At 37.1% G+C, this 14,805-nt stretch overlaps 2 protein-coding genes across 2 annotated transcripts in view; one reads left to right on the forward strand and one right to left on the reverse strand.

Annotated features, from left to right (window-relative positions):
* The window catches only part of LOC134797806 (muscle-specific protein 20), a 22,707-nt gene extending 12,504 nt beyond the window's left edge, over window positions 1-10,203 (reverse strand). Inside the window, exon 1 of the mRNA XM_063770173.1 lies at window positions 10,081-10,203. Within this exon, the coding sequence (XP_063626243.1) occupies window positions 10,081-10,178 (98 nt within the window). The 5' untranslated portion in view covers window positions 10,179-10,203. The remainder of the gene's footprint in view (window positions 1-10,080) is intronic.
* LOC134797937 (mitogen-activated protein kinase kinase kinase 15) overlaps window positions 4,740-14,805 on the forward strand; it is a 25,607-nt gene continuing 15,541 nt past the window's right edge. The window contains exons 1-5 of the mRNA XM_063770278.1: window positions 4,740-4,913; window positions 4,989-5,194; window positions 6,226-6,420; window positions 10,175-10,344; window positions 10,800-11,078. Coding sequence (XP_063626348.1) covers window positions 4,865-4,913; window positions 4,989-5,194; window positions 6,226-6,420; window positions 10,175-10,344; window positions 10,800-11,078 — 899 coding nt within the window. The 5' untranslated portion in view covers window positions 4,740-4,864. The remainder of the gene's footprint in view (window positions 4,914-4,988; window positions 5,195-6,225; window positions 6,421-10,174; window positions 10,345-10,799; window positions 11,079-14,805) is intronic.

Below are 14,805 nucleotides of genomic sequence, written 5' to 3' on the forward strand. Positions count from 1 at the left end.
GCACAAGAGTGGCAAAGTAATTAGATGCAAATTATGATTTGTTTTCTTTTGATTTTTAAATGCTAAATATTGAATAGATGTAGCCCACAAGATGGCAGAACCTACTATGCACAAGGAAACGTACCGACGAAACGGTAGATGGTAGCACTTGCTTTGGCAATGTACATGTGTACATATGTTTCCGATTCAGGCCACATGATGGCAGACCCTCCAACGCGCACGGTCCCTATAGTAATCTATGGTCGACACAATCTAAAAATACACTAATAATCATTTTTACCTGTTTTTACTAAACATAGCGACATCTCGTGGTGAATAGTCGAACGAAGGCGTGCCAGAATTACTGCAATAGTTTTGTTTGTCGGCGTTGGATGGCGTCGTTTGGACTACCATTCGAATTTCATGCGAGCCTAGTACAAAAGGCAGCAAATGTGTCGAAAACCATTTAGTAGCGAATTATGATCGCATCAAAAAATCAACCGCATGAATGGCACATAGGGTCTCATTTCGATTACCTACGTAATGATAGGATTAGTTTCATCTGGTTTCATCATAACATTCATAACGTAACGGCTCGGCTGTTTGATGAAAACGGACTCGGACTCATCTCGGGACCTTACTTGGACGAATCGGACATCGGACGCTGGAAACCGATAGTTGCCGATAAAGAGTATAGAGACGCACGGCACGCACCTATCTATTAGAACACTTATTTTCACTTCTCATGCTCAAAAAGTGCACCTTTATGTCGTGCGTAGACGACATAAAATCGCATTTTATGCTCTAGAGCATAAAGTAAAATCATCTATTACGACCCTTATTGACTTAGCAATAAAGTCCAAATTCTGCCATACAAACTGCCAGCCCTGCCGGCGCGCCCCCGACCGGCGCTCTCCCGATCGGCGTGCCCCCGACCGGCGCTCTCCCGATCGGCGTGCCCCGCGCCTCCGACCGGCCCAAGAACAATTTCTTTAGTCTTGAATAAATACGTTAAAATAACCTAAAATATTTGATTTTTTGTATATTTTCCTCGCAATCGAAGTGAAAAGCAGAGTGTACAACAAGGGCATAAATGTCCATTTTTACCCTCGTCTACTATTTTGGTCTTCGCTTCGCTCAGACCAAAAAATTGCCTCGGGTAAAAATGGGTCACTTTATGCCCTTGTTGTACAATCTACTATTAGAATAAAATAATATATAATTATTATTTCCCTGGTCCCCGCCATTTTAATATCGAATACCTTTATTGTTATGAGTGCCTGGTAAGACGTACATGCAAGGCGCCCGAAACTGCGGAGGACACTGCGCTATGGAAGGAAAAGCAGTTTATCGAATCCACTACCGACATCGACGGTATAACTGTCAATATGTATATAGAACGTAAATGTTTTCGTATTGTATGAATGTAATTTGAATTTACGTCATCGGCTTTTTTGTTGTTTTGTCTGCACTCTGCTGTTAGGCATCGTAAAATCCAAAATTCCTCAGTCGATTCGCACTGTTGTACAAGGAAGTACATGGAAGCCACTATACGAAATCTGAATAATGTGATTCTCTCGTTCACAATTGTTTCAACTGGAAATTATAGGGAGATATGAAAGGTAATAATTAAAATATGATTTTAATTCATAAATTGCATTGAGAAGACCAATGTAATCAAAATACATTGTACTCAATTTAAGTGGTAGAGACATCTACAAAGACTTGATGTAATGAAGTTTGACAATTAGTTAGCTATTTGACATGCGCTTAGTACAAATAGTTTATTTTAGATGGCGTTAACTTCAAATATTTTCAAGGGCAAGTTAGTGATGTGCAAGAACTTGATATTTAATATTTTATGTTGGATTTTTTACGTAATGTATTAACGATGTTATAAATCAACAAATTTTACTAGTTCCAACTGTATTTTGTTTAACAACCAAGCACAAGTATGTAGTCAATGATAATTTTGCTCTTCTAGGCTTTCATAAATTAAATTATTTGTTTATTCTTCACATAAATGGTACTTAGGGCTTTTAGATTATTATTATGCATTTTTAAGCTACGCAAAATAGGTCAAATTCATAAACAAGACAATTTTCATAGGTTATTTCCGTGAGCTTCGAGTTTTTAAGTTATATTAGACATTTGTATTTGAAAAAAATAAAACAGTTACGCCTCATTCGCACGAGCGCTTTTACAACGCGCGTTAAAAAAGCGTTTAAATGACAAATTTGTTCACACGATGGCGGTGGCACTTTTTATCACGCGTTGTTGGATTTTCGACTTTAAGCCTTGGTCATTAAATCGAATTTAGAGTGCGGACAGATTCAAGCGCTTTATTAACACGCGTTAAAAAAGCTCTCGTGCGAATGGGGGCTTAGGTATCTATTAAAAAAATCAAAATCTGGAACTTGAGCGCGCGGGCGTAAATGTCAATGACTACCTACTCTCTCCCATAGGAAACTGTAGATGTGTCAGTGGTGCATATTCTACAACTAAAAAAAGATATTAATACGATGAGAACCTGATAACTGGGCATGGCTGCTGTAATTATTTCAAACACAAGTAGGTTTAGGAGATACCCACTTTGCGAATGCGGTACTGTGGAGGAGCAAACCACCGAACTCATCTTTCGGCGCTACCCTTTCCATTCCATTCGTATCCTGGACCAGCTGAAGACTTGGATATTGTGACACCTGACTTAGTCTCTTGGCTTAACGACCTCAAAGTAACACCTTATTTGCTGTACAATAAGCCATAGCCCATAAGCACGATTAAATAAATATAGGCAGAGATAGTAATATTGCCTTTTTCTTATTATAGTAGTAGAATGAGTATAGTATCGTTTTACTAATGTACTGTTACTGACATAACTGAAGCCCTGAAAATCGAAATAAGAACGAAAAAAACCGAATGACGTCATCCCGAATGCAGTGCCCACGTATATTTTGTTTGACTCGCCGCACACGGATGGAATTTTCCATTCGGTTTCCGTACGGAATGACAGGTGTGAACGGGACGTCGCTATACACATGCATAGTATTGTCTCACTTGCACCATTCCGTACGGAAACCGAACGGTTCGGATTCCTGGTCAGGATTTCGAGCGTCTGTGGCCAGCCGAATGCGCGGCTGTGCTTCGGAACGATCGTCAGCTATTTTTCCCATTCGGTAAAATAGGTACTGAACGTGTGCACCTGAGCGAACATTTTGTATGAAAAAAAAAGCATTCTGGTTTATGAATCTGTACTCCCAATTTCGATTCCTGATCAGGATTCCGAACGTCTGCGGCCAGACTTAGGCCCCGTTCGCACGGCAGCTTTTTCGAGTTGCCGTGCGAACGGGGAACTTGCGCGTTAAAAAAGCGTTTGAATGACACAAATGGATAACCATGTATGTATTCACATGAAGGCGGTTTTTAAGCGCGGTGCTTTTTTATCGAGCACTGTTCGATTTTCGGCGTTGAGCGTTGGCCGTTAATTGAATTGATCATACGGAACTCCGTGTATCTGTTCTCACAAGCGTTAAAAAAGCGCCGGCGCTGCTGTCAGTTGGCTGTCAAGTGTCAATTTTTGGTGTCAATCGTCAAAATTATTATTAGTTTCACCTTAAAAATGTCAACTTATGCTTACTAATTCCTGAAATATTCAAGCTATATTCAAATAATACGTCGTAATAGCAAATAAAGTATGGCTTTGCTGAGATGCGTACGTGGCAGTACGACTCACGAGTGATTTTTAAGCGTTCATATGAACACAAATATTAGAAACGGTAAAAAAGCGCCAACGTCGGGTTTTAACGCAACGCTTTTTAAGCTGTCGTGCGAATGGGGCCTAAACTAAACTAAACATATACTAGTGGCTCTGTGAGCTCATGAGCTGTAGACCTCGCGAGCATAGCTTATTGGGACCGTGCGCGATGACAGCGCCACGCAGCGGTTTGATCAATCAACAATACGAAATTTAAAATTTAATTAAAAAAAAAAACAGTTTTCAGTGAAAAAAAAAATACAAAAAGTTATGTCTTACTGGGGATCGAATCGAGACTTTCTGTGTGCAAACAAAATAAGCGAATGTTTGCAAAATGCGCCTTGATAGTTCTTAGCTAAGGGGCTATTCATAAATTATGTCATTTCAAATTAGGGGGGGGGGGGGTTCTGGACATCGGATGACGGTAGCATGAAGTAGGAGGAAATGGGGTCATTTGAAGCATGATTTTTGGATGATTATAGGGGGGGGGGGGGGGGGGGGGGTCAAAAATCGTCAAAAATCGATGACGTAATTTATGGACAGCCCCTAAGCTGACGAAATTCGGATATTCATTCTCGAGTAAAAACTAAATATCTAAATACCGTCTAAACCAGCAATACAATTTTTCTGCATTTTTTGCCATTTACTATGTAAACATGTCTCAAAAAGAAAATACTCTTATGATATCGATACGACTATTTGTTTAAGCGCGAGGTATCACGACTCCTCCATTTTTAAAATTTTCCAAAAACCGGATCGAATAAAAATTTTTATTTACTCATAAAATTTGGGCACAAAATTTCACGAAAATTGGTTGAGAATTGTGACCTGTAGAGGAGAACATCCGGACAGACATACAAAAGCAAAATGCCCCAGTTGAAACGTAGACCTTCGCTACGCTTCGGTCAATAAAATACATAGGTACCTAATGTTGGCAAAATGTGGCTAATATTGCTATGTTGCATTGTAAACTAATGTTGTGTAGCGTTGCGTGTCGTGTGGCACATCACTAGTGTTAAATAACAAGCCAAAGCCACTTGCTGGTAATTTACGCTGAGAATACTTCGAGTTGAAAATTAAGACTGAAATGAATGATTAAAGCTGTCCAAATGTTGATGGAAACATGAGAAAATGATAACATTTGGCGCTGCAAGCAGTTCCACGGCTCTGGAGGACACTGGTGCGACGTCGTGAACTTTGTTCAACTGTTTCCGTGAAGTTTTATGTTGGTGTTTTTATTGTGTTATTGTTTTAGGTGAAGTACGAAGTATATGCGAGAGTGTGTGCAGTGATGGATCTAACGCTACGGTGCAGGCTGGGGGCGCTAACGCGAGGCCCCGGATGGATATCGCGTGTGTTCTGGATATTACACAAAGCACCAACCTAGGGCACAGAAAGCGAGCTTTGGAAGAAGTCAGGTTGGCTGCTGATCTCGTAAATGGAAATCTACATCATATCCATGTAAGTAGCTTCTGCTGGTACTCAAAAGTCCAGATTTTTTACATGTTTGTAAACAGATTTACCTATTAAGTTTTAAAAAGCTAATGCTTAATGATATCGTATAACCACTCGACTATTAGTCCAGTACTATAACTATGGTTCTTAAGTTTAATACTATTAGTAGAAATCCAAATATTTTGCTGTCGAGCTACAACTTTCAAATATAGTCACACCTGGGCCGGATTGCATAATTAAGTACAAGCTAATATTATGAGTGATTTTATATACAAAATCACTAATGGCTTGTATTTTATTATGCAATAGGCCCCTGAACGAAGATATTCAAGTTTATTTTCGACCGAAGTTGGGAGCTTTTGGACATTCGGAGGTTGTATGGTATACCAGAAAATGTCATTATATGTAGTATTTGACAATGTCTTGGGGTTGAAATTCCTAATACTAGGTAAGGTGGTGGTACTAGTGCTCGACATGCTAATGCCTAATAGATGACACCCTGCTGTCACCTCTATTGACAATGACTTAAGTTTCAAGATCACATGTAAAGGGACCGCGTCGAGCACCAGTATAGTTGAATCATCGAGAGTGTGGAATTGCATATGTAGTAGTATTGTTTGTTTACAGGCATTCTATATTTGAATTTTCTATTTTCTTGTACTATCAGCATACAACCACTACAAATGCAATTCCATCTTCTTGATAATTCAACTAACCACCACCTTAGTACAAATTACCTACAATTAAAATTGAATCATTAAATGGAACAGAGTTGCTTTTGTTTTTTGTTCGATTTTAACACAAAGCAAAGCCTTTGCCAAGTATTTACTCAATACAATTTAAATGTTTAGGGCCACTTGCACCATCCCCATCCCACTAACCCGGGATTAACCAGTTAAACCATTAACCCAGTGTAGGGGTAATGGTAACCATGACAACTCCAGGTTTAGCCGGTTTACCCCGGGTTAGTGATTGGTGCAAGTGGCCCTTAGATTTTCCTGTATGCTGGCTGTCCATACCCAATCCATTGTTTCCAGTTTGAAAAACTTGATTTTGGAGAAACAAGTGTCCTGGACACATTCTACAATGCTGATGTGGCACTGGTGGACCTCAGTATGCAGGTGCAGCAGAGCTCCCTGCTCTATCACCTGGGGGTTCGGGAGAGCTTCGACATGAAGGAGAATGTGCTGCTGTATAATGATGTAGATCCGGACTCCACTCTGCGGCTTAAGGTATGTGCGGCTTAAGAACAGAACTATTAAAAAATCTGTCCTTAAATTTGAATATAAATATATGGTGGACTGACGTCCACCATACTCTCCTGACAAGCCTATACGTATATGATAGCTGAGGCGTACAAGACAATATAGATCCGGATCCACACTGCGGTTTAAGGTATGTGTGTGTGTTTTTTAAGTAAATTACTAACCAACTAACCCTTAACTAGGATTTGGAGACTAAACTGACAGCAATTTAAAACAACTATTATAGGAAAACTGACAAATCATTCAATAACCCTTAATAAAAAATAATATTCTTAAAAATTGGATAAAGGTATCCATATCAAATCAACTATAAGTTGTACTCAATTATATCAAGCATTGTAATCATGTAAGTGTAATGTAAGTAAAGTGTAAATACATGTATGAAAGTGTGTGTTAACTATAAGTGTAAGTATTGTATTAATGGAAAATATAGGGACAGCAAATGTTTGATTAGTTAGCCTGTGTAAGATTCGGTCGTTATTAATGTTATTATTGTATTGTAGACTATTCAAGTGTTAAATCAAGTCTGTTATCTTAGGTCTTCAACACTACATGGGGGCTGTCCATAAATTACGTCATCGTTTTTTGTCGATTTTTGACCCCCCCCCCCCCTAAAATCGTCCAAAAATCATGCTTTGAATGACCCCGTTTCCTCCTACGTCATACTACCATCATCCGATGTCCAGACCCCCCCCCCCCTAATTTGAAATGACGTAATTTATGAATGGCCCCATGTCAAAAATAATTAAAAACAGATTCAGTAGTTTACCCATGAAAAGGTATCACATCAGACCGACAAATTTAGGTATCTATTTTTATAGTATTAGTACTGTTGATTACTAACTACACTAACTATAACAACTCTTCATGTTTTTTTTAAATTAAATTGCCTACCTACCTACAATTTTTTATTATTATAAGTCATAAATGAAATCAATATGCATGTAAATATTACTCAGTGTATTTTCCTGAATAAATTAAAATGAATGAAGCAGATTCCAAGAATAAAGAGACAAACATTAATGAATGACTCAAATGTTTTAATCAATAATGGGTATTTATAAGTACTTACATATACTTCTACATATAAATATTATGTAAGTTTAGTGACCTCGTCTATTACTACAGGATTAGCAAAATTGTTATCAACAAAACAATCTGCCTTCCGGATTTAAGACCGCGCCCGCGCCGCGATAAAACGAAGTAACTAATTGCACTTAAATGGTCTGTTTCTTTTTGTAAGTATTTATTATACTTATACTTTATAGACACAACACATGCATGAGGTTTGTTTACATACTCCAACTACTTAAATTTGCCTGAAATTAGCAGCAGCAAGTAGTTTTAAAACTAATCTCGCCGTAAATACGATTTACTGTTACGCATTTAGCTATGTGCTATAAGAGTCACTAAAGCGTAAAGCATTACGGTACAATCTCAATACTTCAAAGTGCTCGTTCAAGAATAGACCTGTAGATCTATGCTAGCTGTGCTAGCATGCCATACAAGATCCGTCCTTGGAGATATCTCAATAGCTATTACTCTCAATTTATCAATTGCCCTATGAGCGCAATCATGCGACGACACCTTTATTACCTTGCTTATTGAATTATAGCTACAATGCATGCATATGTGCCCCATTAGTGTAGGTATATAAACGGCTATTGTGCGTTTTAGTTTCGATGCCTATTTGAAGAGAATGATTAGATCCTGCAAAAACTCGTTTGTAACCGTGATGTACATGTACAGAGTGTACAGAAGTATAAACTATACATGTGTTCTTAAATGATGTACGTTTAGTTTTCATTGGCACATTAATATTTGCCATATAGATAATTGGCAGACTAAATGTAAGATGGACTTTGCTGCCAATCTGTAGGTAGCCAAACTTCATAATCTCTCGGTATTTGTCTTTTGTATGTGAATTGTACACCAAATGATAACTATACAGGTTGTTTCTCTTTTATCCAAATGGGGCTATGAAAGAAAACTAGAAATCATAGGAGATAGCAAAATTGGTTCTTTAGAAACAATGATTCTGTTAAGAAAAAAATATAAACAACTAACTATAAGTACTTATTAATAGGTATGTAATTGTTTGAAGAAAACATTTTTTTTTGTATGAATTCAGGTATAGGTATTCTGATTCTGGGCGGCCATTTTGGTAAGTAAAAAATCGGTCATGTGCGAGTCGGACTCGCGTTCCAAGGATTCCTTACATTACTCAACTTTTAGCAATGTATTTTTTATGTGAAACGTGAATGAAATGTCTTTAAAAAACCCGTAGGGGTCGACAGACAGCCAGCCAGACGAGTGATCCTATAAGGGTTCCGTTTTTTCCTTTTGAGGTACGGAATCCTAAAAATATAAAAATGACATGTCAGTTTCCATTGGTTTAGTTTAGATTATTTGTTTCCGTGATAAGATCATCTTCGGTTTTTTATCGAGTTCGATTTCCGGCTGAATGTAAGGACTTCTGCATAATCTTAACTGTGATCATAATTTGTGTAGTTTTTCTTTTCTCTAAAATTTGTCAAATTTTTTTTATAAATAGTCTGATTATTCCTCACGGTCTTATTTAGACTAAACGTAAACACTCTGTAGTCTGCTGGTGCGTTGTTTATCACACTTATCACTCTATCAGAATAAGATAAGTATGATTAAGAAACAATATGCAAAATATAAAATAGTTGATAGTCGTTTCGAAGAACACACCATTCAAAGCAAAATTACTCTAATTAGAATATGTATGTGCAAGAATAATAACTTTTAACATAAGTGTGAGCTGTAGACCTTGCACTCACCTTTGGCTTCGTTATTTTGAATAATTTTCATTTAATTATATGGATCGGTTAAGAAATGCGACCTGTAGAAGAGAACAGTCGGACAGCCGCGCAGACATGTAATAAATAATAAATAAATATTATACGACATTCTTACACAGATTGACCAAGTCCCACAGTAAGCTCAAGAAGGCTTGTGTTGTGGGTACTCAGACAACGATATCTATAATATATAAATACTAAAATACATAGAAAATAACCATGACTCTGTGTCATCACACAAATAAATGCCCTTACTGGGATTCGAACCCAGGACCATCGGCTTCACAGGCAGGGTCACTACCCACTAGGCCAGACTGGTCGTCAAATATGAAAGCATTTTTGCCCAAGTTGAAACGGAGAGGCTTCGCGCTCGCTCGGCCATGTAACCTAATTTGATAAGGGTCCAACTAGTCAGTCGTAAGGCCGTGGTTTACGTGACGAGATAAAATGCTCGCAAATTAACTACAAACATTCACAAATTTACAAATATAAGAATATGTACAGTCAAAAAAAATAATTTCCGACCCCTTTTGTACCATGTCACAGTGACAATCAAAATGAAAGTCGCTCGAGACCTCATACTAATGTCACTGTGACAAAGTAAAAAATGGGTAGGAAATTAAATTATTTGTCTGTACCTACAAATGTAGTGCATAATTGTTTTCATACGATGGAAACGTTTGTATTTGTCATGCTACTTCAGTCAACGGTACTCTTTGTTCCGAGACTGACTGAAATAGCAAGACCGTTCGTACGTTTCCGTGAAAATACGATGGGAAATAATTATGCACTACATCTGTACCTGCAGTAACAATGATATTGACGTACAAAGTTCTTACATCCACCGCAACTTAAAGCGTCAATACACAGCACAATAACGTGGTTTTTCCTTCCAGGCATCGTTGCCTAACTTCCTGTTCGTGTCATACAAGCTGACCGACGCGGGCACCTGCGTGACGACCAACCCCGCCGCCACCAAGTTCAAAGGGGAGGAGGCTGCCGATCCCAAACAACATCTGACGCTGCGGCTTAGGAATATACTGCAGGATGTCGAAGTACAGACCAAGTAAGTTAGGTTTCATAATAAATTGTATATCAGAATCACATAACCGTCCTCGACAAAGTTTGTAGAGGGGATGCTGGAGTCTTAACGACAATACTTCACAATAGACTACATGATATCTTGGCCTCAGTTCATTTTGAGGAGCTAATATAGATTTAACTGGTTGCCGTTAAAATATGGCCTTAACTGCTGTCAATAGAATTAAACCTCATAAAAGAAAAGTAGCGGCAATTTTAACCGTTTCGGTGCGGATGCAGGACAGGTGTGTCATCAATGTTTTTAACGTGTAGCGTATGACACGACAGGCGTGCCATCATATTCTATGGCGTAATTAAGGCACGCCTGTCGTGTCATGAAATAATTGTTCGTCGCCACAGCCAAGAGTTTTCGAAAATGGAAGGCGCAACGAACGGGTTAACGCCACACACAAGTTTCTGAAGATGCAATAATTTTTTCAGAGCTCACCTCCAAGAGAAATTCCTCTCAGACCTGCGCAAAGCCCGCGAACTATACAGCGGCGCCGAGCTCGCCAACGTGCTCCACGCCATGCGGCGGCGGCTGGACGACCCGGCCGTGCTCTCCGGCGACACCGTGCTCAACATGCTCATATCCTACAGGGAGACACAGGACTATGACGCCATAGTGCAGGTCGTGGACGATTTGAAGACCGTCATGAACAGGAAGAACTATGTTAACATGCCGGTTATACGGTTCTTGTATGCGTTTGCTATGAATAGGTGAGTTATAGATAGTAATTTGAATTTTTAGTTTTCGATGGTACAATAACACCAAACTTATATCTGATCTTTAGTGAATCAACTTAAAAATGGTGGGAATATGAGGCAATTTACATCAAATTCGTGTCTTCAGTAGAGCATTCCTTAGAGCTAGTTCAGCTAGTAGTATCATTTTCAAGGGTCGTCGTTTTCTTGCTTGAACTCTTTAGGCACGATGCAGCCAACGCCCTAGATCTAGATGTAAATACACTGTTAAAAATTATGTAATTTTAAATTAAATTATGTAATTTTACATGCAAAAAAATTACATAATCCTGTAAAATTCCCGAAAAATCTGGGAAATTTACGGAAAAATATGTCATTTTACGTAATTCTCGTAAAAATTTACGAGAATTACGTAAAATGTCATATTTTTCCGTAAATTTCCCAGATTTTTCGGGAATTTTACAGGATTATGTAATTTTTTTGCATGTAAAATTACATAATTTTTAACAGTGTAGTTGTTTTTATCAGACCAGGCCGCGTAGCCAAGATGCCAATCGCTCACGCTCCGTAGCGATCGAAACGCAACTGTCACTGTCGCACTAATATGGAAGAGTGATAGAGAGACATAAAGCTTTTCATTGTCGAATCGATAGCGATTGTAACCTTGGCTAGACCGGCAGATATATATATCCCTAAATCCGTTTCTAGGGATATATATATATATAAGTATATATGCCTAGAAACGAGCATAACACGCAAGCGTGCCTAGTAATCCTATCCTACGACTAATCCATGTTTAAAAATAAATATCTAATAGTCACACCGTATTGAACGTAATTTAAAAACATTGCGTCATTTTGTACATGGCTACATAAATAGGTACCATTTAACATATCGTCGCTGTGCCTACAAAAGTCGCTATGTGATTTTTGTCGATTTTTAGGTTTTGATGCCATTTTGAACCTTATTTCCATACGCATATGCTCCAAAAACAGCGTTGAGCTTATTTCAATATTTAAGGATTTAACAAATGTAGGTATGTGATGCCTATACAATGAATGCTCTTCCTATAATCGCTAACTGGAATAAATCACATAACTACATTAGCTTATTTGAACAGCAATTACAGACGTGCGCTCGCTATGTCATTCTTGACACATAGCGATATTTTCTACAAGTTTATTGAAAAATGATTAGATGCGCTTGCGCCCGATATGTAGTTTCTCGCACATAGCGATAATTTTTGTACTGGTTGGAGTCGAGGCTATGTTTCCAGGCCGTGCGTTTTACGACACATGGCGGAATTTTCTTATAACAATCCAGTATCCAGTCTACCGTAATTACGTTATAGGTAAGTACTTTTACTTACCCTCAAGTTGTATACTAAACACGTTAACATGTTCATTTTAAAGTGTATCATGAATTATTCATGATTGATTTGGCACTAAAAAGTCATCAAGCAAAATAAATTACGTGTGTGTACAAATAATTGAGTTTTGTGAGTTTTCGTTACAAGTTGTTGGCAGTTTTAAAGGTAATAAGTGAATGGAAAATTACATAAAAGATAGAAATATGTATTGGCTATTGTATATTTCATGATTTAAGTACTGCGGAATGGAGTATCGAGACAAACCATTCTGGTTTAACGATGCTTTTGGATCAAAATATTATGTAAAAGTGATTTATATCTAATAAAAAAAATGTATAAAGTTAGCGCAATGTACTTTATAACATGAACATGTAGTGCATTTATGCATTACTTAAAGATATTTTTTTTATATTCTATTATAGGACATTCTTACACAGATTGACTAAGTCCAACAGTAAGCTCAAGAAGGCTTGTGTTGTTGGTACTCAGACAACGATATATATAATATATAAATACTTAAATACATAGAAAACAACCATGACCAAGCCATGACTCAGGAACAAAATATCTGTGTCATCACACACAAATAAATGCCCTTACTGGGATTCGAACCCAGGTCCATCGGCTTCACAGGCAAGGTCGTATCTTAAAGACAATTGTTTATTTTCAACTCGGCTAAAACTCAGTTAGGCAATATGTGTTTAATATTGTAAATTTATAGATAATAAATGAAAAAAAAGTAGTAAACATCAGACCAATACATTATTATATTATTCATGTCTTTTCAAATGAAAATTATAAATAACTAGTACCAGATAATAAATAGTACCAGAATATATGTAGAAGAGTCGTTTGAATCCTTTATTCGTATGCTGTTGGGAGAAAGAAGTTTAAAGAAATATTAGAAGACAACAAAATTTCAATTTACAAGCCACGTAAATACCACAGTCACCCTTGTGTTGCCTACAAGCAAGGAAATATTAATATGTAGTAATATCTAGTTATAATAAAAAAAATACGTAAACTATTCATTCATGATAAAATTTCCATTATATCATCTTAATTTTTTTTTTCTGTTTTATTGAACACCCACATCATTTTATTAAATAACCATGTGACGATAAAGCACACAAATTGTATAAGGTCCTTAATAATTAAATCTAGCCATGTACAGGTTAAGACACTTAGAGGTTTTTACGACTCAAACAGAAATCGCTATGTAACATATTTATGAAAAAAAAAATTTTTCACGCTATTGAAACTAAACTATCATTTCAGATAATTCCGTAATATATGTAAAAGTGCAAATACTTTTGTCGTAAAAATATTGATTTGTATATGTTTAATAATTATCGAAATAAACAGTTTTTTGTGTCTCCTGTAAAGTAGGTTAAAAACACATGGCGACTTTTGCACGCACAGCGACGATATGAGGCTGATTATACCATTATCTTTTATTTTTATATTTCTAATTGATCTGTTTATTCGCGGAATTGGCTCGCCACACCTATTACCATAATAAAATGTAACTACATTAGTATTTTAATTGATGCGTGGGTGGTTCTATAAATGGGATCTAGTTGAACACATATTTTACGTTATTATGAGCATGTTCTAGTTCCGTTCAAAGTAACATGATACGAGTATGCCAAGATATCTTAAACGTTTGAAATAGTCTTAGCAATTGTGTCAAATGTCATGATTATTCATGATACTAAGGCAGTTTGATGTAATTACTGCCGTCATGCGCTAGAAAATGAATGACAAAGGAACCAATGCTTGGAAGCATGCCACAAATCATAATTACATCGTCTAGTAAAATCGACTAAATCGATCTGCTGCTTGAGCCAGACAGGGCTATCGTCAAATCCGAAAATATCTCTATATCTTGAACATTGAAAAAGCGATTGAGATGGAGATACAAATTTGGATTTTTAAATTTCTTGGTTGATAACCGGTCATGCTATAACAGCTGCCGTGTGAGCCAATGTTCGCAAGTTAGTAGGTAGATCGTAATGTAAGGTTACTTTTCACGCTACTGTTCGGAAATGTGGCAATAGATGGTCTAAAACCAAGCTGGAAAGTAGCTGTAGCACCTGAACCACCACTACTACAATGTTTCATTCTTATCATCATCTGTCATTGGTGACGGTTCGCTACAGCAATGAGTATCATTTAAAATATAAAAATCAATAAAAGGTCTTTTCTGGCGGAACTTTTTCCTTCAAAAATAAAATTAGGTTATTTATAGGACCAATTTCTTGTTAATAAAAAAAAAAGAAATGTCAAAACCATTCAGTTCATTTTTTTTAACAATTATCCATTCAGTTCACGTATAACGCGTTTTTTTACTTTTGTAGCTGTTTGTGGTTT

This window comes from Cydia splendana, chromosome 1 (genome assembly GCF_910591565.1).
Source record: "Cydia splendana chromosome 1, ilCydSple1.2, whole genome shotgun sequence".
Lineage (NCBI taxonomy): Eukaryota > Metazoa > Arthropoda > Insecta > Lepidoptera > Tortricidae > Cydia > Cydia splendana.